At 42.9% G+C, this 26,199-nt stretch overlaps 1 protein-coding gene and 1 non-coding gene across 7 annotated transcripts in view; both read left to right on the plus strand.

Annotated features, from left to right (window-relative positions):
* The window catches only part of LOC121574108 (la-related protein 1), a 150,119-nt gene that overhangs the window by 117,228 nt on the left and 6,692 nt on the right, over nucleotides 1-26,199 (plus strand). For 4 of the 6 annotated variants that reach the window (XM_045222681.1, XM_045222680.1, XM_045222676.1 and 1 more), the window contains 10 exons: nucleotides 4,616-4,793; nucleotides 12,096-12,292; nucleotides 13,277-13,699; nucleotides 16,495-16,618; nucleotides 16,956-17,188; nucleotides 17,674-17,780; nucleotides 18,573-18,730; nucleotides 19,124-19,268; nucleotides 23,172-23,281; nucleotides 23,520-23,647. In XM_045222681.1, the coding sequence (XP_045078616.1) occupies nucleotides 4,616-4,793; nucleotides 12,096-12,292; nucleotides 13,277-13,699; nucleotides 16,495-16,618; nucleotides 16,956-17,188; nucleotides 17,674-17,780; nucleotides 18,573-18,730; nucleotides 19,124-19,268; nucleotides 23,172-23,281; nucleotides 23,520-23,647 (1,803 nt within the window). The remainder of the gene's footprint in view (nucleotides 1-4,615; nucleotides 4,794-12,095; nucleotides 12,293-13,276; nucleotides 13,700-16,494; nucleotides 16,619-16,955; nucleotides 17,189-17,673; nucleotides 17,781-18,572; nucleotides 18,731-19,123; nucleotides 19,269-23,171; nucleotides 23,282-23,519; nucleotides 23,648-26,199) is intronic. The other 2 variants (XM_045222678.1, XM_045222677.1) reach the window with 2 other exon arrangements.
* Nucleotides 12,334-12,465, plus strand: LOC121574574. The gene has a single exon (XR_006002239.1). It is a non-coding gene; the product is annotated as a small nucleolar RNA SNORA49 (small nucleolar RNA).

The following is a 26,199-nucleotide window of genomic DNA, read 5'->3' on the forward strand; positions in this document are numbered from 1 at the left end:
TGCCAAGAAACTGAAGATCTCGTACAACGCTGTGTACTACTCCCTTCACAGAATAGCGCAAACTGGCTCTAACCAGAATAGAAAGAGGAGTGGGAGGCCCCGGTGCACAACTGAGCAAGAGGACAAATACATTAGTGTCTAGTTTGAGAAAGAGGCGCCTCACAGGTCCTCGACTGGCAGCTTCATGAAATAGTACCCGCAAAACACCAGTCTCAACGTCAACAGTGAAGAGGCGACTCCGAGATGTTGACCTTCTAGGCAGAGTTGCAAAGAAAAAGCCATATCTCAGACTGGCCAATAAAAAGAAACGATTAAGATGGTTAGTCTGAGATATACACAGTACCAGTCAAAGGTTTGGACACACCTACTCATTTTTCTTTATTTTTACTATTTTCTACATTGTAGAATAATAGTGAAGACATCAAAACTATGAAATAACACATATGGAATCATGTAATATCCAAAGAAGTGTTAAACAATATTTGAGATTCTTCAAACAGCCACCCTTTGCCACACTCGGCATATCCCTCAACCAGCTTCATGAGGTAGTCACCTTGAATGCATTTCAATTAACAGGTGTGCCTTCTTAAAAGTTGTGGAATTTATTTCCTCCTTAATGCGTTTGAGCCAATCAGTTGTGTTGTGACATGGTGGAGGGGAATGCCAATAGTGTGCAAAGCTGTCACGAAAATATATTTTGATTTGTTTAACACTTTATTGGTTACTACATGATTCCATACGTGTTATTTCATAGTTTGGATGTCTTCACTATTATTCTACATTGTAGAAAATAGTAAAAATAAAGAAAAACCCTTGAATGAGTAGGTGTGTCCAAACCTTTGACTGGTAATGTAGGTTTTAACGACCTCCGCTTTAGGCGATCTGAGAAACTTAGGGAGGACTATACCAAATGTTTTGGAGAGAGAGAATAATTTTCTCTGACCCCCTCCCGTGCTATTGAAGGGGTTTGGAACGTTTCAGCCGACTCGTTGACCTAAACAAGTATCTGATGAAACTTTGCAACGACAGGAATGTCTCCTTTTGTGACAACTTTGATTTGCTGTGGGAGCAACAAGCACTTTTTAAAAGAGACTGGATTCACCCCAACCACCGGGGTTCCAGGATTATTTCCAGCAACATTGTGAACTGTTTTAGAGACTGATGGACAGGGTCTGGTAGTTCTCCAGTCCTCGCTATCAGAATAAGCAACAGGGGACTTGGTAAGCATATCAACTCCTATAGAAATGGCACTATGGTTATTGTGAGTAACCTAGTTGATGTTTCGCTGTCTGCGCCTTCTAGTGAGTTTATACAAACCGTCATCTCCTACCATTCTGATAGATTGGAGTCTGTCAGAAAATCTTGTTTTAACATAAAAAATGTGGTTGTTATTCCATTGGTTACCTCGAGGCTGGTGCCCCAGGGGCAGTGTGGCCCACACTCATTGAATATGGCGCTTTTAAATGTTAAGTTTTACTAGTGATGGCTCTTTCTCGTGAATGACTTAATTTCTGAGCGCAAAGTAGATTGCATGTTTCTCACTGAAACATGACTGTCTTCAGATTATATTGGCGCTCTTATTAAAGCCTCCTTTACTACAGCTTTTCATACTCTATCAGAAAAGGGAAAAGGGTGGGAGGACAGCCTTTATTTTTACTAGTGCTCTCAACTGTAAGGACAATTCGTTTGGCGACTTGAGGTCTTTTGAGCATCATGCTATACTGTTTAAATGTCAGCCACCAGTGCTGGCTATAACCCTTTATAGGCCACCAAAGCACTGCCCCACTTTCTTTCCTGATTTCTCTGAACTATTGTCTATTGAGTGTCCTTGAGAACCATGATACAATCATTGTGTTGGCTGATTTTAATATTCATGATGACAGACTGACTCCAAGGCCATTGCATTTATGAGTCTTTTGAGCTATATGGACTTTATCCAACATGTTACTGGGCCCACCCATAAACGCGGCCATACTCTGGACCTGGTTGTTACCAATGGGCTTTCTATTGACATATCCTCTATTGAGGATGTTACTTTATTTAAATGTGCTGACTTTGCGGCAGATAACAAACAATAGGCTGGCTATCAGTCAAGCAAGACCTAATGAGAAGTTTATGTGCCCTAGCCTACCACGCAAAGGCATATGGATTTATATTTTCCCTGGTTGACACAGACATTCTCAGGAAAGTGATATCACAACTTAAGCCTTCTACTTGCCTTCTCAATCCTATCTCCACCACTTTCTTCAAAACAGTTCTTAATTGCATATCTGAAGAAATGCAAGCTATTGTTAATCCCTCCCTCTTCACAGGCACTTTCCCCACTGCACTAAAAATTGCTATGGTCAAACCTAAAGAAAAGCAATCTAGATTCTTCAGCTCTTAGCAATATCCGTCCAATCTCCAGCCTTAGTTAAAGTGGTAAATGATCTTAGAGCCAACACAGATGCCAAACAGCTCTCTGTCCTTGTACTCTTGGATTTAAGTGCTGCATTCGACACTGTTGACCCATGATGTCCTTCTGGTCAGACTGGAGAGGTGGGTTGGCCTCTCCAGTCCAGTTGTGAATTTGTTTAGGACCTATTTAACCGGTCGAGAGTTTTGTCACCGTTTGTGGACATAACTCGGTGAAAATTGATATCACGTGGCGTTCCACAAGGTTCGATTTTGGGTCTGTTACTGTTCAGTTTATATCTGTTACCCCTTGGCAGCGTTATCAGAAAGCACAGCATTAATTGTCACTGCTACACAGGCGAAACACAACTTTACATTTCTGTGTCACCAGAGGATTTTAGCTCCACAAATAAATTGTTAGACTGTATTGGTGATTTAAATACTTTGATGGCTCACAACTTCTTCCAGCTAAATCAAGACAAGACTGAGGTACTTATTATTGGTGCCAAAGCACAGAGAGAGAATCTGGCCTCACATTTGAATTCACTGGCAATAAAGATAGAACACCAACTAAAAAACCTAGGTGTAATTTTAGATTCTGAACTCAATTTTGAATCACACATTAAGAATGTAACCAAAATAGTTATTTACCACCTGAGGAACATTGCCAAGGTGCAGCCATTTCTCTCTCAGACTGATACAGAGAGACTCATCCATGCTTTTATTACAAGCAGGCTTGACTAGTGTAATCCTCTCCTGTCTGGTCTACCCAAGAAAGCCTTTGATCAACTGCAAAACATACAGAATGCTGCAGCACGGGTACTGACCAAGACCAGGCGGAGAGCACACATTCCACCAGTTTTAAGGTCTCTGCACTGGCTGCCTGTAATTGTTATAATTAATTTAAAAATTATTTTGTAATTGTTTTAATCAATCCACAATTGTGCACCCCAATACATAATATAATATCAGACATGCTTTTTAGCTATGTACCCAGTAGGTCCCTCAAGTCCTCTGGCACTGGCCTTTTCCCAAAGCCTAGGGCCAAGAGGCATGGAGAGGCAGCCTTTAGTTACTATGCCACCAGCCTGTGGAATAGCCTGCCAGAGAACCTGAGGGGGGTTGAAACTCTGGACATATTTAAAAGGGATCTTAAAACACACCTTTTTAGCTTTACTTTTCCTTTTTAGTCTTTGTTTTTATTGTTATTATATATATATATTTTCCCTCTGTTGTTAAATATTTCCGTTTTTTTAATTTTGATTTTTATTAGTTTTTTTTCCTGTGAAGCACATTGTGTTGCATCCATGTCTCAGTGCCTTCGGAAAGTATTCAGACCTGTTGACTTTTTCCACATGTTACGTTACAGCCTTATTCTAAAATGGATTAAATAAAAAAATTCCCTCAGCAATCTACACACAATACCCCATAATGACAAAGCGAAAACAGTTTTTTAGAAATGTTTGCAAATGTATAAAAAATTATAAACAGAAATCCCTTATGTACATAAGTATTCAGACCCTTTGCTATGAGACTTGAAATTGAGCTCAGGTGCATCCTGTTTCCATTAATCATCCTTGAGATGTTTCTCAACTTGATTGGAGTCCACCTGTGGTAAATTCAATTGATTTGACATGATTTGGAAAGGCACACACCTGTCTACATAAGGTCCCACAGTTGACAGTGCATCTCCGAGCAAAAACCAAGCCATGAGGTCAAAGGAATTGTCTGTAGAGCTCCGAGACAGGATTGTGTCGAGGCACAGATCTGGGGAAGGGTACCAAAACATGTCTGCACCATTGAAGGTCCCCAAGAACACAGTGGCCTCCATAATTCTTAAATGGAAGAAGTTTGGAACCACCAAGGCTCTTCCTAGAGCTGGCTGCCCTGATTTTTGCTTTGTCGTTATGGGGTGTTGTGTGTAGATTGAGGACAAAAAACAATTTAATACATTTTTGAATAAGGCTGTAACGTAACAAAATGTGAAAAAAGTCAAGGGGTCTGAATACTTTCCGAAGGCACTGTAAACAAAGCTTGATTTGATGATGGGATGTTAATTGCTTAATTAACTCTGGAACAACACCTGTGTGGAACCACCTGCTTTCAATATACTATATATCCCTCATTTACTCAAGTTTATCTTGATTTTGGCAGTTGCTTGTAGATGCATACTATTTAATTGTGTTTCATACCCTCAACACTTTTAAAAATCTGCCCGTAGTCTTTGAAGGACAGCAAAGAGGTGGAAATCATTGACACAAAGATCCGTCGGAAGGTGGAGCCGGAGAAGTGGCCTCTTCCTGGCCTGTCCATGGGACCGGACCACAACCAGGTGGACCTGACCCAGCTCATCCACTGCCCCGAGTTCGTGCCCCGGCAGATGCCAACTGAGCAGACCGGTATAGTACCTATACCCCTTAGCCAGCCACACACTATACAACTGATTGGGACTTAGCTATGCAGATTCACTATCAAAACGGGTGGCTATACATTCAACCATCTATTTCACCTCTCACTATTAAAACAGGTACAGTGCCGTGAAAAGTGTTTGCCCCCTTTCTGATTTTCTCTATTTTTGCATATTTCTGACACTGAATGTTATCAGATATTCAACCAGAACCTAATATTAAATAAAGGGAACCCGAGTGAGCAAATAACACAAAATGTTGATACTTATTTCATTTATTTATAGTGCCTTTAGAAAGCATTCATACCCCTTGACTTATTCCACATTTTGTTGTTACAGCTTGAATTCTAAAAGGATTAAATACATTGTCTTTCTCACCCATCTAAACACAATACACCATAATGACAAAGTGAAAACATTGTTTTTAGAAATGTTTGCAAGTTTATTGTAAATAAAATACAGAAATATCTCATTCACATGTATTAACACCCCTGAGTCAATACATGTTAGACTCACCTTTGGCAGTGATTACAGCTGTGAGTCTTTCTGGGTAAGTCTCTAAGAGCTTTGCTAACCTGGACTGTACAATATTTGCACATGTATTATTTTTAAAGTTCTTCAAGACATTTTCAAGTCTTACCATAGATTTAAAAGTTGATTTAAGTCAAAACTGTAACTCGATAAGCAACTCCAGTGTATATTTGGCCTTCTGTTTTAGGTTATTGTCCTGCTGAAAGGTGACATTTGTCTCCCAGTGTCTGTTGGAAAGCAGACTAAACCAGGTTTTCCTCTAGGATTTTGCCTGTGCTTAGCTCTATTGCTTTTATTTCCCCCCCAAAAAAACTCCCCAGTCATTTCCAAAGGCAAGCATACCCATAACATGATGCAGGCACAACCATGCTTGAAAATATGAAGAGTGGTACTGAAGAGTGGATTTGCCCAAACATAACACTTTGTATTCAGGGCATAAAGTTTATTTCTTTGCCACATTTATTGCAGTTCTACTTAAGTGCCTTATTACAAACAGGATGCATGTTTTGGAATATTTTTTTCTGTACAGTCTTCCTTCTTTTCACTCTGTCATTTAGGTTAGTATTGTGGAGTAACTACAATGTTGCTGATCCATCCTTAGTTTTCTCCTATCACAGCCATTAAACTCTGTAACTCTTTTAAAGTCACCAATGACCTCATGGTGAAATCCCTGAGCGCTTTCCTTCCTCTCCGGCAAATGAGTTACGAAGGATGCCTGTATCTTTGTAGTGACTTGGTGTATTGATACACCATTTAAAGTGTAATTAATAACTTCACCATGCTCAAAGGGATATTCAATGTCTGCTTTTTTTTATTTGTACCCATCTACCAATAGGTGCACTTATTTGCGAGGCGTTTGAAACCTCCCTGGTCTTTGTGGTTGAATCTGTGTTTGAAATTCACTGCTCGACTAAGGGACCTTACAGATAATTGTATGTGTGGGGTACAGAGATGAGGTAGTCATTCAAAAATCATGTTAAAACAATATTATTGCACACAGAGTCCATGCAACTTATGTGACTTGTTAAGCAAATATTTACTCCTGAACTTATTCAGGCTTGACATAAGAAAGGGGTTGAATACTTATTGACTCAAGACATTTCAGCTTTTCATTTTTAATTAATTTGTAAAAAAGTAAACAAAAAATAAACGGAATTCCACTTTCACATTATGGGGTATTGTGTGTAGGCCAGTGACACAAAATATACATTTTATCGATTTTACATTCAGGCTGGAACACAACAAAATGTGGAAAAAGAAAGTGAATACTTTCTGAAGGCACTGTAATTAACAAAGTTATGCAACACCCAATGCCCCTGTGTGAAAAAGTAATTGCCCCCTTACACTCAATAACTGGTTGTGCCACCTTTAGCTGCAATGACTGCAACCAAATGCTTCCTGTAATTGATGATCAGTCTCTTAACATCCCACTCTTCCATGCAGAACTGTTTTAACTCAGCAACATTTGTGGGTTTTCGAGCATGAACTGCTCGTTTCAGGTTCTGCCACAACATCTCAATCGAGTTTAGGTCTAGACTTTGACATTGCAGAACTTTACATTTGTTGGTTTTCAGCCATTCACATGTAGACTTGCTTGTGTGTTTTGGATCATTGTCTTGCTGCATGACCCAGCTGTGCTTCAGCTCACGTACGAATTACCTGACATTCTCTGTTAAATCTCTCTGATACAGAACACAATTAATGGTTCCTTCAATTATGGCAAGTCGCCCAGGTCCTGAGGCAGCAAAGCATCCCCAGTCCATCACACTACCACCACCAAGCTTGACCATTGGTATGAGGTTCTTACTGTGGAATGCAGTGTTTGGTTTTTGCCAGACATAATGGGACATAAAGTTGTATTAAGTTTGCCAAAAAGCACATGGATGATCGACAAGACTCCTGGAAGAATGTTCTATGGACAGATTAGTCCAAATTTGAACTTTTTGGACGGTCAGGAGACTGAAAAGATTAGGTATGGACTCTCTCAGATCCTCAAAGTTCTTCACCATTGAGAGCGTCTTGACTGGCTGCATCACCGCTTGGTACGGCAACTGCAAGGCACCCGACAACAAGGCGCTTACAGAGGGTGGTGAGTATGTTCCAGTACATCACTGGGGCCCAGCTTCCTGCCATCCAGGACATCTATACCAGGAGGTGTCTGAGGAAGGCCCCAAAAATTGTCGAAGACACCAGCCACCGAAGCCATAGACTGTTCTCTCTGCTACCGCACGGCAAGCGGTACCAGTGCACCAAGTCTGGAACTAACAGGACCCTGAACAGCTTCTACTCCCAAGCTGTAAGACTGCCTTAACAAGGCTGATAAATAGCTAAGCAAATTGATACCCGGACTACCTGCATCACCCTTTCTTGAACTAACTCTCTCTTGCACTGACTCTATCCACATTCACTGGACTCTACCCACACACATATACTTACACTGACACCCCAACACACACACACACACTATATATATATATATATATATATATATATATATATATATATATATATATATATATATAGATATATATACAAAAGTATGTGGACACCCCTTCAAATTAGTGCTCACATTAAGAATCTCACATTAAGAATCTCCAATCCAAAGTTAAATCTAGAATCGGTTTCCTATTTCGCAACAAAGCCTCCTTCACTCATGCTGCCAAACATGCCCTCGTAAAACTGACTATCCTACCGATCCTTGACTTCGGCGATGTCATTTACAAAATAGCCTCCAACACTCTACTCAGCAAATTGGATGTAGTCTATCACAGTGCCATCCGTTTTGTCTCCAAAGCCCCATATAATACCCACCACTGTGACCTGTACGCTCTTGTTGGCTGGTCCTCACTACATATTCGTCGCCAAACCCACTGGCTCCAGGCCATCTATAAATCACTGCTAGGCAAATCCCCGCCTTATCTTAGCTCATTGGTCACCATAGCAACACCCACCCGTAGTCTGCGCTCCAGCAGGTATATCTCACTGGTCATCCCCAAAGCCAACACCTCCTTTGGCCGCAATTCCTTCCAGTTCTCTGCTGCCAATGACTGGAACAAATTGCAAAAATCTCTGAAGCTGGAGACACTTATCTCCCTCACTAACTTTAAGCATCAGTTGTCAGAGCACCTTACCGATCACTGCACCTGTACACAGCCCATCTGAAATTAGCCCGCCCAACTACCTCATCCCTATATTGTTATTTATTTTGCTCATTTGTACCCCAGTATCTCTATTTGCACATCATCTCTTGCACATCTATCATTCCAGTGTTAATACTAATTGTAATTATTTTGCACTATAGCCTATTTTATTGCCTTACCTCCATAACTTGCTAAATTTGCACACTGTATATTATATGTATTTCTGTTGTATTTTTGACTTTGTTTTGTTTTACCCCATATGTAACTCTGTGTTGTTGTTTTTATCGCACTGCTTTGCTTTATCTTGGCCAGGTCGCAGTTGTAAATGAGAACTTGTTCTCAACTGGTTTACCTGGTTAAATAAAGGTGAAATAAAAAAAATAAAAATAGTGTATTCTGCATTTCAGCCACACCTGTTGCTGACAGGTGTATAAAATCGAGTACACAGCCATGCAATCTCCATAGACAAACATTGGCTGTAGAATGGCCTCTCTGAAGACCTCAGTGACTTTCAAGGTGGCACTGTCATAGGATGCCACCTTTCCAACAAGTCAGTTTGAGAAAATGTCTGCCTTGCTAGAGCTGCCAAGATCAACTGTAAGTGCTGTTATTGTGAAGTGGAAACATCTAGGACCAACAACGGAGCGCCTGGAAGTGGTAGGCCACACAAGCTCACAGAATGGGACCGCCGAGTGCTGAAATGCGTAGTGCTGTTGCAGCTGTCCTCTGCTGCAACATTCACTACCGAGTTCCAAACTGCCTCTGGAAGCAACGTCAGCACAATAACTGTTCATCGGAAGCTTCATGAAATGGGTTTCCATGGCCGAGCAGCCGCACACAAGCCTAAGATCACCATGCGCAATGCCAAGTGTCGGCTGGAGTGGTGTAAAGCTTGCCGCCATTGGACTCTGGAGCAGTGGAAACGCGTTCTCTGGAGTGGTGAATCACGCTTCACCATCTGGCAGTCTGACGAACAAATCTGGGTTTGGCGGATGCCAGGAGAACGCTACCTGCCTGAATGCATAGTGCCAACTGTAAAGTTTGGTGGAGGAGTAATGGGTCTGGGGCTGTTTTTCATGGTTTCGGCTAGGCCCCTTAGTTACAGTGAAGGGAAATCTTAACGATATAGTATACAGTGTGTTCGGAAAGTATTCAGACCCCTTGACTTTTTCCAAATTGTTACGTTACAGCCTTATTCTAAAATTGATGAGAAAAATATATATTTTAATCACACAATACACCATAATGACAAAGCTAAAACCGTTTTTTGTAGAAGGTTTTGCAAATGTATTAAAAATACAAAACAGATACTTGATTTACGTAAGTATTCAGACCCTTTGCTATGAGACTCGAAATTGAGCTCAGGTGCATCCTATTTCCATTGATCGTCCTTGAGATGTTTCTACAACATGATTGGAGTCCACCTGTGGTAAATTCAATTGATTGGACATGATTTGGAAAGGCACACACCTGTCTATATAAGGGCCCACAATTGACAAGAGCAAAAACCAAGCCATGAGGTCAAAGGAATTGTCCGTAGAGCTCCGAGACAGGATTGTGGTGAGACACAGATCTGGGGAAGGGTATCAAGAATTGTCTGCAGCATTGAAGGTCCCCAAGACCAGTGGCCTCCATCATTCTTAAATGGAAGCAGTTTGGAAACACCAAGACTCTTCTTAGAGCTGGCCGCCTGGCCTAACTGAGCAATCGGGGAAGAGTGGCCTTGGTCAGGGAGGTGACCAAGAACCTGATGGTCACTCTGACAGCTCCAGAGTTCCTCTGTAGAGATGGGAGAACCTTCCAGAAGGACAACCATCTCTGCAGCACTCCACCAATCAGGCCTTTATGGGAGAGTGGCCAGACGGAAGCCACTCCTCAGTAAAAGGCCATGACAGCCCAGCACCTAAAGGACTCTCAGACCATGAGAAACAAGATTCTCTTGTCTGATGAAACCAAGATTTAACTCTTTGGCCTGAATGCCAAGCGTCACGTCTGGAGGAAACCTGGCACCATCCCTACGGTGAAGCATGGTAGTGGCAGCATCATTCTGTTGGGATGTTTTTCAGCGGCAGGGACTAGGAGACTAGTTGGGATTGAACAGAGGAGAGTACAGAGAGATCCTTGATGGAAATGCTCCAGAGCCTCAGGACCTCAGACTGGGGTGACGGTTCACCTTCCAACAGGACAACAACCCTAAGCACACAGCCAAGACAACGTAGGAGTGGCTTCGGGACAAGTCTCTGAATGTCCTTGAGTGGCCCAGCCAGAGCCTGGACTTGAACCCGATCAAACATCTCTGGATAGACCTGAAAATAGCTGTGCAGCGATGCTCCCCATCCAACCTGACAGAGCTTGAGACAAATACAGGTGTGCCAAGCTTGTAGCGTCATACCCAAGAAGACTAATGTAATCGCTGCCAAAGGTGCTTCAACAAAGTACTGAGTAAAGGGTCTGAATACTTATGTAAATGTCATATTTCAGTTTTTTTATTTGTTATACATTTGCAAGAAAATCTACACCTGTTTTTACTTTGTCATTATGGGGTGTTGTGTGTAGATTGATGAGGGGAAAACATTATTTAATTAATTTTAGAATAAGGCTGTAACGTAACAAAATGTGGAAAAAGTGAATGGGTCAGAATACTTTCTGAAGGCACTGTAGCTACCTCAAATCAAATGTTATTGGTCACATACACATATTTAGCTAAAGTTATTGCGGGTGTAGCGAAATGCTTACCTCGTACCCCTGCACAACGCTTTGTTACTGTATATAGCCATGTTATTGTTATTCGTTATTCAATGAATAAGGCTTGATTTCAATGGTAGAAAAATCCCTGGTTTGGTTGCAGTCATTGCAGCTAAAGGTGGCACAACCAGTTGAGTGTAAGGGGGCAATTACTTTTTCACACAGGGGCATTGGGTGTTGCATAACTTTGTTTATGAAAGAAATGATAGCAGTATCAATCAGAGTAGGCTAGTGGGATGAGCTATATAAATGGAATGGTACCTAACACATGGAAACAGTGTGTTTGACTCTGTTCCATTGATTCCATTCCATCCATTACATTGAGTCCATCCTCCTATAGCTCCTCCCACCAGCGTCCACTGCTATCAACATGTTGTGTTATTCGTTCACTCAGTCACTATCTACGTGCTAGTTTCTCACTATCCACTTTCAGCATCACAACACTCAGGTGAAGGCTAAATGCCTCCATACGTTGGCTCAGTTGGAGCAGAGCCCAGACACCTGTGTTCCCTAAGGACAGCGGTATACAGTATAATACCGTGAGACGTAAAACCGTTGGATAAAAGGGCTTATTTCTTACTGCTCCTCTGTGAGGACACTGATTCAGTCAAGTGCTCTCCTGCTGTGTTTCTAATAGACAATGATTAGAAAACACTGATTCATTAATCAGGTAGGACTGGTAGGTAGGTCATGGGTATGAGAGGTAGTAGTGTCTGCGTCCCAAGCAGCACACTATAAATGGAATAGGGTGCTAACTAAGTCCATCAGGTAGTTCAAGGGGATTGAAAGGTAGCTGAAATAGAGTGAGCTTACTCTCACTAGTCCACTATGTAGGCTTGTCTAGTCTAGTGCTCACCTATAGTCAATCTAATCGACAGAGTCTGCTCCAGGGTCTCCCCGGTCCTCCACGCCCACCAGGGGAATGACCAGGGCCTCCATGCAGCCCAAGATGGAGCAGGACGTGTCCAACCTGAAGAGTATGCCGAAGGGACTGTCGGCCAGCCTGCCCGACCTGGACTATGAGTCCTGGATCGAGGTGAAGAAGAGACCCAGGCCCTCCCCGGCCAGACCCAAGGTGAGTGGAGCTGAATAGATCTGACCTGATTGTCTATTGGCCTTCCTCTACCTTTATCCAGTCACTCTGTGGCCAGTTGAGTTGTCTGGCATTGAAAGAGTATACAGCATAATGGCTCTCACCTCTCTCATCCAAGACCATTATCCTACATGAGGCTTGTGATAGCTGTAAAAAAAAAAAAAAAGATATCTCTATAACAAATATTGAATGTCGGTTCTATTTGATTAGGACTCTATAAAATCTGAATTTTTTTCCCCTAAATTAAATTTTCTCCGTTTTGTTTTTCCAGGTTTCAGATTTTTACTTTTTGTAATAAGTTCAATACTTCAATATTGTTGAATTCCATTTTAATGTCCGTGATTCCATCCACGTTCTCCGCATCGCAGATTTTATAGGGTCCTACATGATGTATTCCTATTTGAGTGTTCTGTCTCGTCGCATTCTGAATAAGCCCCTGAAGTTAGTCTTGTAGATCCCGTTTGCCGGTTTTTATTTCAGCATTCACTTTCAGTCAATGAATGAATGCTATGGATATACGCGCAATTGAGCATTGTCATGCTTGCAACAAAACCCAATGCTTGTAACATGATGGTTGCAACAAATACCTGCTTACGAAGGCTTCTTTCAGGATCAACTTACTTACAATTTATGACCTAATGTAGCATTTCAAATGGCACCATATTCCTTATTTAGGGCACTACTTTAGACCAAAGCACTTGTTAAAAGTAGGGCACTACATAGGGAATAGGTTGCCATTTGGGGTATGTTCAAAATGTTAGTGTGCATCGCCAGTCCATTTCCCCTGCCTGTGGTGTTATCTAGTCATCTCGCACCCTCTTCATGGTGACCCTGCCTGTATACAGTATGACTGCCTGCCTGCTCCATACCTCTACATTGCCCTTTCTCTACTTCCTTGTCTCCCTCTTCACTTTGGCATCCGTCCATCCCTCCACGCCTCCTCCCCTGGGCGTTAACTGATGGTAGACCCCTTCGTTGCAGCAGAAGGAAGATGCTCGCTCTCCTGTGCCCCAGGCTGGCCTCAGCCTGGTCTCCTCCACCTCCTCAGCCCAGGCCATGACAGCCAAGGAGGAGCAGGACGAGCCCGAGGAGCTGGACTTCATGTTCGACGAGGAGATGGAGCAGATGGACGGCCGCAGGAACACATTTACCGACTGGTCCGACTCGGACTCGGACTGCGAGATCGCCGACAACGACGTCAACAAGATCCTCATTGTGACACAGACGCCGCCCTACCTGCGCAAGCACCCAGGGGGCGACCGAACGGGCCACCACACGTCACGCTCCAAGCTGACCAACGAGCTGGTGAAGGTGATCAACGACGGCCTGTACTACTACGAAGCGGACCTGAGGGATGACAACTACGAACCCGAGTACGCCACCATCAAGGTCAGTCCCTTTTACTTTGACTTCAACTCTGTAGTCAGGTAGCAAGCACTCTTATCTAGAATAGGTGCATTAATTTAAGGACTGTAAAGATGGATATCAGGATGTTCCATAGGGAGTAACTAAGTATTTGGGAACAGCCTAAGTAATTCCAGATTTTCCAGTTAAATGAGGCATGTGCCTAGTTTCCATCAGGCCCGGAAACCATTTAAAGAAAATACACTCTGTTGTGCAAGTCACCATTCGGAGATAAAGAAAAACAACAACAAATAGACAATAATAAACAAAACCATTATGAACAACCGCGTATCACTGATATACCTTAAGTGGGCTATTCTGACAAGTTCCGGGTGTCCATTCTGGCTGCAGTGTGTGTGTGTGCGTGTTGTCCCCGCTCCCATTGTGGCAGGGCTCTTTGTGCCGTTCACATGCCCCCCATCCAGTGGTGTGGGGGGGGGGGACGACACTGTCTTGCTTATGAATAAACCCTACATGGCCTGCCTCTGCCTAGCAAAGGGCTCTGTGGAGTGGGTTTCAGGGGGGAAAATGGCTTTTCAGATGTCTTCAGCGATTACTTGGTCAGAGATGGCCAGCGTTTCAAATGTAAGTCTTGTTTCCTAGGTTGCATCCAAAGTGGAACCCTATTTCCTATTTAGTGCACTACTTTTCACCAGAACTCTATGGGCCCTGTTCAAAACTAGTGCACTATAATAGGATGTCATTTGGGACAAAAGCTCAGTGTATGCAAGTCAAGTTCTAGTTTAGTTCCTATAATTTTGTTGCTATTTTTATACCACTTTTGTCTTTCAGTAAAGTTGAGGGTTCTGTGTTGTGTTTGGAGGTTGTTACTGTTGACAAAGCCTCAGTTTGAAATGGACTGGAATTAAATTATAGTTTGATGAAGGCTCTAAGTTAATATAGCCTATTAGTATTATTGGCCACCATGCCATGTTGGTGTGTGTCCAACCGTCGCCAAACCTTTGAAGAAGGTACAGTTGAAGTCGGAAGTTTACATACACTTAGGTTGGAGTCATTAAAACTTGTTTTCAACCACTCCACAAATTTCTTGTTAACAAACTATAGTTTTGGCAAGTCGGTTAGGACATCTACTTTTTGCATGACACAACTAATTTTTCCAACAATTGTTTACAGACAGATTATTTCACTTATAATTCACTGTATCACATTTCCAGTGGGTCAGAAGTTTACATACACTAAGTTGACTGTGCCTTTAAACCGCTTGGAAAATTCCAGAAAATGATGTCATGGCTTTAGAAGCTTCTGATAGGCTAATTGACATAATTTGAGTCAATTGGAGGTGTACCTGTGGATGTATTTCAAGGCCTACCTTCAAACCCAGTGCCTCTTTGCTTGACATCATGGGAAAATCAAAAGAAATCAGCTAAGACCTCAGAAAACAAATTGTAGACCTCCACAAGCCTGGTTCATCCTTGGGAGCAATTTCCAAACGCCTGAAGGTACCACGTTCATCTGTACAAACAATAGTACGCAAGTATAAACACCATGGGACCACGCAGCCATCATACCGCTCAGGAAGGACACGCGTTCTGTCTCCTAGAAATGAACGTCCTTTGGTGCGAAAAGTGCTAATCAATCCCAGAACAACAGCAAAGGACCTTGTGAAGATGCTGGAGGAAACGGGTACAAAAGTATCTATATCCACAATAAAACGAGTCCTATATCGACATAACCTGAAAGGCCGCTCAGCAAGGAAGAAGCCACTGCTCCAAAACCGCCATAAGAAAGCCAGACTACGGGTTGCAACTGCACATGGGGACAAAGATTGTACTTTTTGGAGAAATGTCCTCTGGTCTGATGAAACAAAAATATAACTGTTTGGCCATAATGACCATCGTTATGTTTGGAGGAAAAAGGGGGCTGCTTGCAAGCCGAAGAACACCATCCCAACTGTGAAGCACGGGGGTGGCAGCATCATGCTGTGGGGGTGCTTTGCTGCAGGAGGGTCAGGTGCACTTCACAAAATAGATGGCATCATGAGGAAGGAAAATTATGTGGATATTTTGAAGCAACATCTCAAGACATCAGTCAGGAAGTTAAAGCTTAGTTGCAAATGCTTCTTCCAAATGGACAATGACCCCAAGCATACTTCCAAATTGTGGCAAAATGGCTTAAGGACAACAAAGTCAAGGTATTGGAGTGGCCATCACAAAGCCCTGACCTCAATCCTATAGAAAATCTGTGGGCAGAACTGAAGAAGCGTGTGCGAGCAAGGAGTCCTACAAACCTGACTCAGTTACACCAGCTCTTTCAGGAGGAATGGGACAAAATTCACCCAACTTATTGTGGGAAGCTTGTGGAAGGCTACCTGAAACGTTTGATCCAAGTTAAACAATTTAAAGGCAATGCTACCAAAATATTAATTAATATAATAATAATAATATGCCATTTAGCAGACGCTTTTATCCAAAGCGACTTACAGTCATGAGTGTATGTAAACTTCTGACCCACTGGGAATGTGATTAAAGAAATAAAAGCTGAAATAAATTATTCTCTCTACTATTATTCTGACATTTCACATTCTTAAAATAAAGGTTAGAATTTCAGACCCAATCGGGCCCGGGTTGGGTCTTGGGTATATCGGGTCAACCCGGACCCGTGAAGACCTCTACTAAGAAGCACTTTCAATGGAGAATCTCCATTGAACATACTTTTTATTCTAGGACTAGACTTAATCTACCTCCCTGAAACGAACCAGCCTATTGAGTTTGACCACCACTGTCTCACTGAGCCTCCCTGTCATGTGATTGTCTCTGCAGCAAGAGGTGGAAAACTTCAAGAAGGTTCACCTGATCAGCCGAGAGGAGTTTGACTGCCTGACCCCAGAAACCCCCGTCGACCCCAACCAGGAGGTGCCCCCTGGACCCCCAAAGCCCCAGCAGAGTGAGTACCACAGACACGGACAAGACGTGCACACACACCTACACGGACGAGACGCAGACCTCTCACTAAGACGGGGGTCACACAGCTATGGCTTAATCAAGTGCGAAGCACAACCACTCTACTGAACCAACATTGGGAAATAACACCAGATATAGAGAGCAGAATAATTCATTGGAATAAGTTGGAAGTGTCTCCAAGTGGGAATGGTTCTATGGCTTTACAACACACACCGACAAGCTATAGGAATACCTCCACATAGGACACTGATCTTATTCATGTGCATATTGAAATTGAAGCTGTGATACAGAAATGACCCATATGAACATCTGTGTTCCAGAGATCACTCGTGACTCTCATCTCTCAGTTCCCGTAGACGCCTTGGCGAACAAACTTTTCGGTGTCCCTGAACCTTCCACAATAGCACGCTCCCTCCCGACTACTGTGCCTGACTCGCCCAACTACCGCAGTGCCCGGACACCCCGCACGCCTCGCACCCCGCACCGGAAGGACCCCGCCATGACGCCCCGCTTCTACCCCGTTGTGAAGGAGAGCTGGCCCGTTGACGCCAAGGTAAGAACAGTTAGTTTCTGCCATTTTGCTTAGACTCGCCCAGATCCTGTAGATCTACCAGGGTACAGTTGTCTATTGGTTATTGATTTTGACATATCCAACATCTGTGAGGCGGCACACTGATCCTCTGTTTATGCTAATACGTTACATCTGTGAGGCGGCACACTGCTCCTCTGTTTATGCTAATACGTTACATCTGTGAGGCAGCACACTGCTCCTCTGTTTATGCTAATACGTTACATCTGTGAGGCGGCACACTGCTCCTCTGTTTATGCTAATACGTTACATCTGTGAGGCAGCACACTGCTCCTCTGTTTATGCTAATACGTTACATCTGTGAGGCGGCACACTGCTCCTCTGTTTATGCTAATACATTACATCTGAAACTGCCGACTAGGGATGGATTAGGGTCTGGGACTGCTGTGGTTCTCTGCTGTGGGTACTGTGTGGTTAACTGTACTCTCTCTATCCCCCTCCCTCTCCAGACCCCCAGGAAAAGGAAGACCAGGCACAGCTCCAACCCCCCCATGGAGTGCCACGTTGGCTGGGTGATGGACTCGCGAGAGCACCGATCTCGCACTGCCTCCGTCAGGTGAGACAAGTCCACTCTCATCTCCTGTGGTATTGCTAACGTGTACACTTTAATTGTTCATTCTACTACATTTTTACATTTTTACATTTTAGTCATTTAGCAGACGCTCTTATCCAGAGTGACTTACAGTTATCACATACATTATTTTATCGAACCCACAACCCTGGCGTTGCAAACGCCATGCTCTACCAACTGAGCCACATCCCCTGCCGGCCATTCCCTCCCCTACCCTGGACGACGCTGGGCCAATTGTGCGCCACCCCATGGGTCTCCCGGTCGCGGCCGGCTACGACAGAGCCTGGATTCGAACCAGGATCTCTAGTGGCACAGCTAGCACTGCGATGCAGTGCCTTAGACCACTGCGCCACTCGGGAGAGACAAAAGGCTAGCTACAAAAGGCTTTTTGTTATATCTTCTTTAGAACATTTCACCGCAATAAATATTGTTGAAGTCATACTGAATTGTTTATCACTTACACATTGGTAAATGTACTTACCAATGCTGTACTTATACCAGCGTTTCCCAGACTCGGTCCTGATGACCCCAAGGGGTGCACATTTTAGTTTTTTTCCCCTAGCGCTACACAGCTGATTCAAATAATCACAGCCCAGTGATGAGTTGATTATTTGAATCTGCTGTGTAGTGCTAGGGCAAAAACCAAAATGTGCACCCCTTGGGGTCCCCAAGACAGAGTTTGGAAAATGCTGACTTATACCCATTTCATACAGGTTTAATTTGTCGGTGGTGTTTGTATGTGCGTTTAAGCACTCCTCCTCTTCCCTCTCTCTCCAGCTCCAACGCAAGCCCCTCAGAGGGTACCCCTGCATTGGGTGGAATTGGCTGCACTCCCCAGTCGCTCCCCAAGTTCCAGCACCCCTCCCATGAGCTGCTCAAGGAGAACGGCTTCACGCAACACGTTTACCACAAGTACCGTCGACGCTGCCTAAACGGTACGCATAGCTACCCATATCTTTTTCCCTGAACAAAGAACACACACAGACTTAATCACTCATTCACACACTTACACAGTACAGCCATAGCACCTTTGCCATTTCAAGAATTTGCCCACACCATTTCATATACCTCTTCCATTGTTCACTATCTCCTATTCAAAGACTAGAAAGTTATGTCACACACGTGTCACATTATACTTGTGGATAAATAGTTAGAAACACTGCATATAGAAACAATAGCTGTTGCTTACTTTGTCACACAGGTTGCATCCCAAATGGTCAATGGCCTACATAGTGCACTACTTTTGATAATATAGGGAATAGGGTGGCATTTGGGACACAACCATGGTGTCTGACTGACCTTTCACCCCTCTACCCCACTAATCACAGAACGCAAGCGGTTGGGCATCGGCCAATCCCAGGAGATGAACACTCTGTTCCGTTTCTGGTCATTCTTCCTGAGGGATCACTTCAACAGGAAAATGTACGAGGAGTTCAGACAGCTGGTGGTGGAGGATGGGAAGGAGGGTTACAGGTAATGCTTGATTTCATTCTTTGTTTAATACTTACCCGCCTACCAATTATACACAGTACTTTGATTGTAAAGGGCCTACAGTTGAAGTCGGAATTTTACATACACCTTAGCCAAATACATTTAAACTCAGTTTTTCACAATTCCTGACATTCAATCCTAATAAAAATTCCCTGTCTTAGGCCAGTTAGGATCACCAGTTTATTTTAAGAATGTGAAATGTCAGAATAATAGTTGAGAGAATGATTTATTTCAGCTTTTATTTCTTTCATCACATTCCCAGTGGGTCAGAGGTTTACATACATGCAATTAGTATTTGGTAGCATTGCCTTTAAATTGTTTAACTTGGGTCAAACGTTTCGGGTAGCCTTCCACAAGCTTCCCACAATAAGTTGGGTGAATTTTGTCCCATTCCTCCTGACAGAGCTGGTGTAACTGAGTCAGGTTTGTAGGCCTCCTTGCTCGCACACGCTTTTTCAGTTCTGCCCACAGATTTTCTATAGGATTGAGGTCAGGGCTTTGTGATGGCCACTCCAATACCTTGACTTTGTTGTCCTTAAGCCATTTTGCCACAACTTTGGAAGAATGCTTGGGGTCATTGTCCATTTGGAAGACCCATTTGCGACCAAGCTTTAACTTCCTGACTGATGTCTTGAGATGTTGCTTCAATATATCCACATAATTTTCCTTCCTCATGGTGCCATCTATTTTGTGAAGTGCACCAGTCCCTCCTGCAGCAAAGCACCCCCACAGCATGATGCTGCCACCCCCGTGCTTCACGGTTGGGATGGTGTTCTTCGGCTTGCAAGCGTTCCCCTTTTTCCTCCAAACATAACGATGGTCATTATGGCCAAACAGTTCTATTTTTGTTTCATCAGACCAGAGGACATTTCTCCAAAAAGTACGATCTTTGTCCCCATATGCAGTTGCAAACCGTAGTCTGGCTTTTTTATGGCGGTTTTGGAGCAGTGGCTTCTTCCTTGCTGAGTGACCTTTCAGGTTATGTCGATATAGGACTCATTTTACTGTGGATATAGATACTTTAGTACCTGTTTCCTCCAGCATCTTCAGAAGGTCCTTTGTTGTTGTTCTGAGATTGATTTGCACTTTTCACACCAAAGTACGTTCATCTCTAGGAGACAGAACGCGTGTCCTTCCTGAGCGGTATGATGGCTGTGTGGTCCCATGGTGTTTATACTTGCGTACTATTGTTTGTACAGATGAACGTGGTACCTCAGGCGTTTGGAAATTGCTCCCAAGGATGAACCAGACTTGTGGAGGTCTACCATTTTTTTTCTGAGGTCTTGGCTGATTTCTTTTGATTTTCCCATGATGTCAAGCAAAGAGGCACTGAGTTTGAAGGTAGGCCTTGAAGTACATCCACAGGTATGCCTTCAATTGACTGAAATTATGTCAATTAGCCTATCAGAAGCTTCTAAAGCCATGACATCATTTTCTGAAATTTTCCAAGGCACAGTCAACTTAGTGTATGTAAACTTCTGACCCACTGGAAATGTGATACAGTGAATTATAAGTGAAATAATCTGTCTGTAAACAATTGTTGGAAATATAACTTGTGTCATGCACAAAGTAGATGTCCTAACCGACTTGCCAAAACTATAGTTTGTTAACAAGACATTTGTGGAGTGGTTGAAAAAACGAGTTTTAATGACTCCAACTTAAGTGATGTAAACTTCTGACTTCAACTGTAAAAATGCGTGTTGGGCAAGGAGAGTGCAATGTGTGAAGGCTCTTGACCCGTAAAAGTATTTGGGCCTAAAATTGTGTTTTGAAAGGGGAGGCAACAGGGGCGTCAATGTGTGCAGGCACTTGTTCCAGCCCTGCTCTAACACACACCTGATTCAATCAAGCACAGGCATTTTTCTGCCAATGAAATCCTCTTAAGTCTAAACAGTGTACAAAAGTATTTTTCAGGATGAAAAAACACTTTCTGTGTAAGCTTAAACAACTAAAACCAGATATGAAGCATGTAGAAAAGATTACAAAAAAAATATAAACGCAACATGTAAAGTGTTGGGCCCATGTTTCATGAGCTGAAATAAAAGATCCCAGAAGTTTTCCACATGCACAAAAAGCTTATTTCTCTCAAATGTTGTGCATACATTTGTTTACATCCCTGTTAGTGAGCATTTCTCCTTTGCCAAGATAATCAATCCACCTGACAGGTGTGGCATATCAAGAAGATGATTAAACAGCATGATCATTACACAGGTGCACCTTGTGCTGGGAACAAAAGGCAACTCTAAAATGTGCAGTTTTGTCACACAACACAATGCCACATATGTCTCAAGTTTTGAGGGAGCGTGCAATTGGCAAGCTGACTGCAGGAATGGCCACCACAGCTGTTGCCAGAGTGTTTAATGTTAATTTATTAACATTAAATTCTCTACCATAAGCCAATGTTGTTTTAGAGAATTTGGCAGTATGTCATACCAGCCTCACAACCGAAGACCACGTGTAACCACACCAGGCCAGGACTTCCACAGCTGGCTTCTTCACCTCTCAGACCCATCACCTGGACAGCTGATCGAACTGTGGGTTTGCACAACCAAATAATTTCTGCACAAACTGTCAGAAACCGTCTCAGGGAAGCTCATCTGCGTGGTAGTCGTCCTCACCAGGGTCTTGACCTGACTGCAGTTCGGTGTCGTAATCGACTTCAGTGGGCAAATGCTCACCTTCGATGACCACTGGCACGCTGGAGAAGTGTGCTCTTCCCGGATGAATCCCGGTTTCAACTGTACCGGGCAGATGGCAGACAGTGTGTATGGCATTGTGTGGGCGAGGGGGTTTTCTTATGTCAACGTTGTGAACAGAGTGCCCCATGGTGATGGTGGGGTTATGGTATGGGCAGGATTAAGCTACAGACAACGAACACAACTACATTTTATTGATGGCAATTTGAATACACAGAGATACCGTGATGAGATCACCCATTGAGCATGTTTGGGATGCTCTGGATCGACGTGTACGACAGCGTGTTCCAGTTCCCGCCAATGTCCAGCGACTTCGCACAGCCATTGAAGAGGAGTGGGACAACATTCCACGGGCCACAATCAACAGCCTGATCAACTCTGCTAAGGAGATGTGTCGCACTGCATGAGGCAAATGGTGGTCACACCGGATACTGACTGGTTTTCTGATCTATGCCCCTATCATTTTTTTAAGGTATCTGTGACCAACAGATGCATATCTGTATTCCCAGTCATGTGAAATCCATAGATTAGGGCCTAATTTATTTATTTCAATTGACTGATTTCCTCATATGAACTGTAACTCAGTCAAATCTTTGCATTTATATTTTTGTTCAGTGTATTTTTTAAATAATATAATCTTTGAGAACTAACAATTACCAAAATAAAAGCTAGACAGTCAGGGTGAATTGAAAATTCCAAAAACAATTAATTTAGCAGTATTGATTTTATTATGTTTCAGCAAAATAACACAGCATTAGCCATGGCAAAATGCATGGAATTGCAGGAAATTCGCTTTAAAACTGCAAACATTTCTTTCCGCTGCATGGAGAACTGTGTAGAAATGCAGGAAATTGGTTTAAAAATGCAATGATTTCTCTACACTGCCAAATTGTATTTGAAATTCAGCGGTGCCGACAGGCCGATCGCGTCCATTGCCACGCCCACCACCTATGCCCCTTTTTGATCCAGATAAACCCTGCAAGCTTAGTCTTCAATTTAGACCACCATGTTGAATCAGCCATGTAACTGATGAGTTGGAACAAAAGCCTGCACTCATTGTGGCCTCCCGAGTACCACTACTACTGTTAGTAGTGGTACTAGTGTTAGTAGTGGTACTAGTGTTAGTAGTAGTGTTTAGTCTGCTCGACCACCACACACAGCTGATTAATACCTGTTGTCTGTATTGCAGGTACGGTTTGGAGTGCCTGTTCAGGTACTACAGCTACGGACTAGAGAGGAAATTCAGGCCAGACATATTCAAGGACTTCCAGGAGGAGACTATGAAAGACTACGAAGCTGGTGAGATGCATCACCTAGGAAACCTCAACCGTACACATTCACACTGCTCAATAACTCTCAATTTGGTTACTACTGTTCCTCCAAAATGAGTACGTTCTGTGTCCCAAATGGCACCATATTCCCCATATAGTGCAGTACGTTTGACCGGAGCCTTATATAGGGAATAGGGTGCCGTTTGGGACGTAGCCTTAGACTTCCCCCTAACACCTGCCTGTCTCTGTGTCCCAATCTCCCACAGGCCAGCTGTATGGACTTGAGAAGTTTTGGGCATTTCTTAAATACTCCAAAAACAAGAACATGGGTATCGACCCTAAGCTGCAGGAGTGCCTGAGCAATTTTAAGCGTCTCGAGGATTTCAGAATCGATGTAAGTAGGGAAACCTGTCAAAGAATGTTGTGTAATTTTCTCTTCTACATTTTACTACTAGGGAAACCTGTTAAAGTACATGTTTAGACACCTTTACTACAACTTTTTCACTGCTAGCCACATGAGTGCTATCATTCTTCGCCAGGCTTTTGTAGGGTCAAAGTACTGAGCAAGTGGGTTTGTTAAACATTAAAGGGATCCCCGTTGTTGCATAGAGATGTATAGAGTTGGGGTGTAACGTTTAAATGAAATTGGGACCGTTAACATTTAGAAAAAATCCCTAACTGAATATATACACACACACACTACCGGTCAAAAGTTTTAGAACACCTACTCATTCAAGGGTTTTTCTTTATTTTTACTATTTTCTACATCAAAACTATGAAATAACATATATGGAATCATGTAGTAACCAAAAAAGTTTTAAACAAATAAAAAAATATTTTATATTTGAGATTCTTCAAAGTAGCCACCCTTTGCCTTGATGACAGCTTTGCACACACTTGGCACTCTTGCATTTCAATTAACAGGTGTGCCTTGTTAAAAGTTAATTTGTGGAATTTCTTTCCTTCTTAATGGGTTTGAGCCAATCAGTCGCAAGAACAGCTCAAATAAGCAAAGAGAAACGACAGCCCATCATTACTTTAAGACATGAAGGTCAGTCAATACGGAACATTTCAAGAACTTTGAAAGTTTCTTCAAGTGCAGTCGCAAAAACCATCAAGCGCTATGATGAAACTGGCTCTCATGAGGACCAGCCTCAGAAATTGCAGCCCAAATAAATGCTTTACAGAGTTCAAGTCACAGACACCTCAACATCAACTGTTCAGAGGGGACTGTGTGAATCAGGCCTTCATGGTCGAATTGCTCTAAAGAAACCACTATTAAAAGGATACCAATAAGAAGAAGAGACCTGCTTGTGCCAAGAAACACGAGCAATGGACATTAGACTGGTGGATGTCTGTCCTTTGGTCTGGAGTCCAAATTGGAGATGTTTGGTTCCAACCGCCATGTCTTTGTGAGACGCGGTGTGGGTAAACGGATGATTTCCGCATGTGTAGTTCCCCCCCCCACCCACCTTTTCCCAACACAACTGATTGGCTGAAACACATTAAGAAGGAAAGAAATTCCACAAATTAACTTTTAACAAGGCACACCTGTTAATTGAAATGCATTCCAGGTGACTACCTCATGAAGCTGGTTGAGAGAATTCCAAGAGTGTGCAAAGCTGTCAAGGCAAAGCGTGGCTATTTGAAGAATCTCAAATATAAAATATATTTTGATTTGATTAACACTAATTTGGTTACTACATGATTCCATATGTGTTATTTCATAGTTTTGATGTCTTCACTATTGTTCTACAATGTAAAAAATTATGAAAAACCCTTGAATAAGTAGGTGTGTCCAAACTTTTGACTTGTAGTGTACATACATAGAGTGGCTTGCGAAAGTATTCACCCCCCTTGGCATTTTTCCTATTTTGTTGCCTTACAACCTGGAAGGCAATACTTTGTAGAGACATCTTTTGCAGCAATTACAGCTGCAAGTCTCTTGGGGTATGTCTCTATAAGCTTGGCACATCTAGCCACTGGGATTTTTTCCCATTCTTCAAGGCAAAACTGCTCCAGCTCCTTCAAGTTGGATGGGTTCCGCTGGTGTACAGCAATCTTTAAGTCATACCACAGATTCTCAATTGGATTGAGGTCTGGGCTTTGACTAGGCAATTCCAAGACATTTACAGTGGGGGAAAAAAGTATTTAGTCAGCCACCAATTGTGCAAGTTCTCCCACTTAAAAAGATGAGAGAGGCCTGTAATTTTCATCATATGTACACGTCAACTATGACAGACAAAATGAGAAAAAAAATCCAGAAAATCACATTGTAGGATTTTTTATGAATTTATTTGCAAATTATGGTGGAAAATAAGTATTTGGTCAATAACAAAAGTTTCTCAATACTTTGTTATATACCCTTTGTTGGCAATGACACAGGTCAAACGTTTTCTGTAAGTCTTCACAAGGTTTTCACACACTGTTGCTGGTATTTTGGCCCATTCCTCCATGCATATCTCCTCTAGAGCAGTGATGTTTTGGGGCTGTCGCTGGGCAACACGGACTTTCAACTCCCTCCAAAGATTTTCTATGGGGTTGAGATCTGGAGACTGGCTAGGCCACTCCAGGACCTTGAAATGCTTCTTACGATGCCACTCCTTCGTTGCCCGGGCGGTGTGTTTGGGATCATTGTCATGCTGAAAGACCCAGCCACATTTCATCTTCAATGCTCTTGCTGATGGAAGGAGGTTTTCACTCAAAATCTCACGATACATGGCCCCATTCATTCTTTCCTTTACACGGATCAGTCGTCCTGGTCCCTTTGCAGAAAAACAGCCCCAAAGCATGATGTTTCCACCCCCATGCTTCACAGTAGGTATGGTGTTCTTTGGATGCAACTCAGCATTCTTTGTCCTCCAAACACGACCGAGTTGAGTTTTTACCAGAAAGTTCTATTTTGGTTTCATCTGACCATATGACATTCTCCCAATCCTCTTCTGG

The sequence above is a fragment of the Coregonus clupeaformis genome, chromosome 9 (assembly GCF_020615455.1).
Source record: "Coregonus clupeaformis isolate EN_2021a chromosome 9, ASM2061545v1, whole genome shotgun sequence".
NCBI lineage: Eukaryota > Metazoa > Chordata > Actinopteri > Salmoniformes > Salmonidae > Coregonus > Coregonus clupeaformis.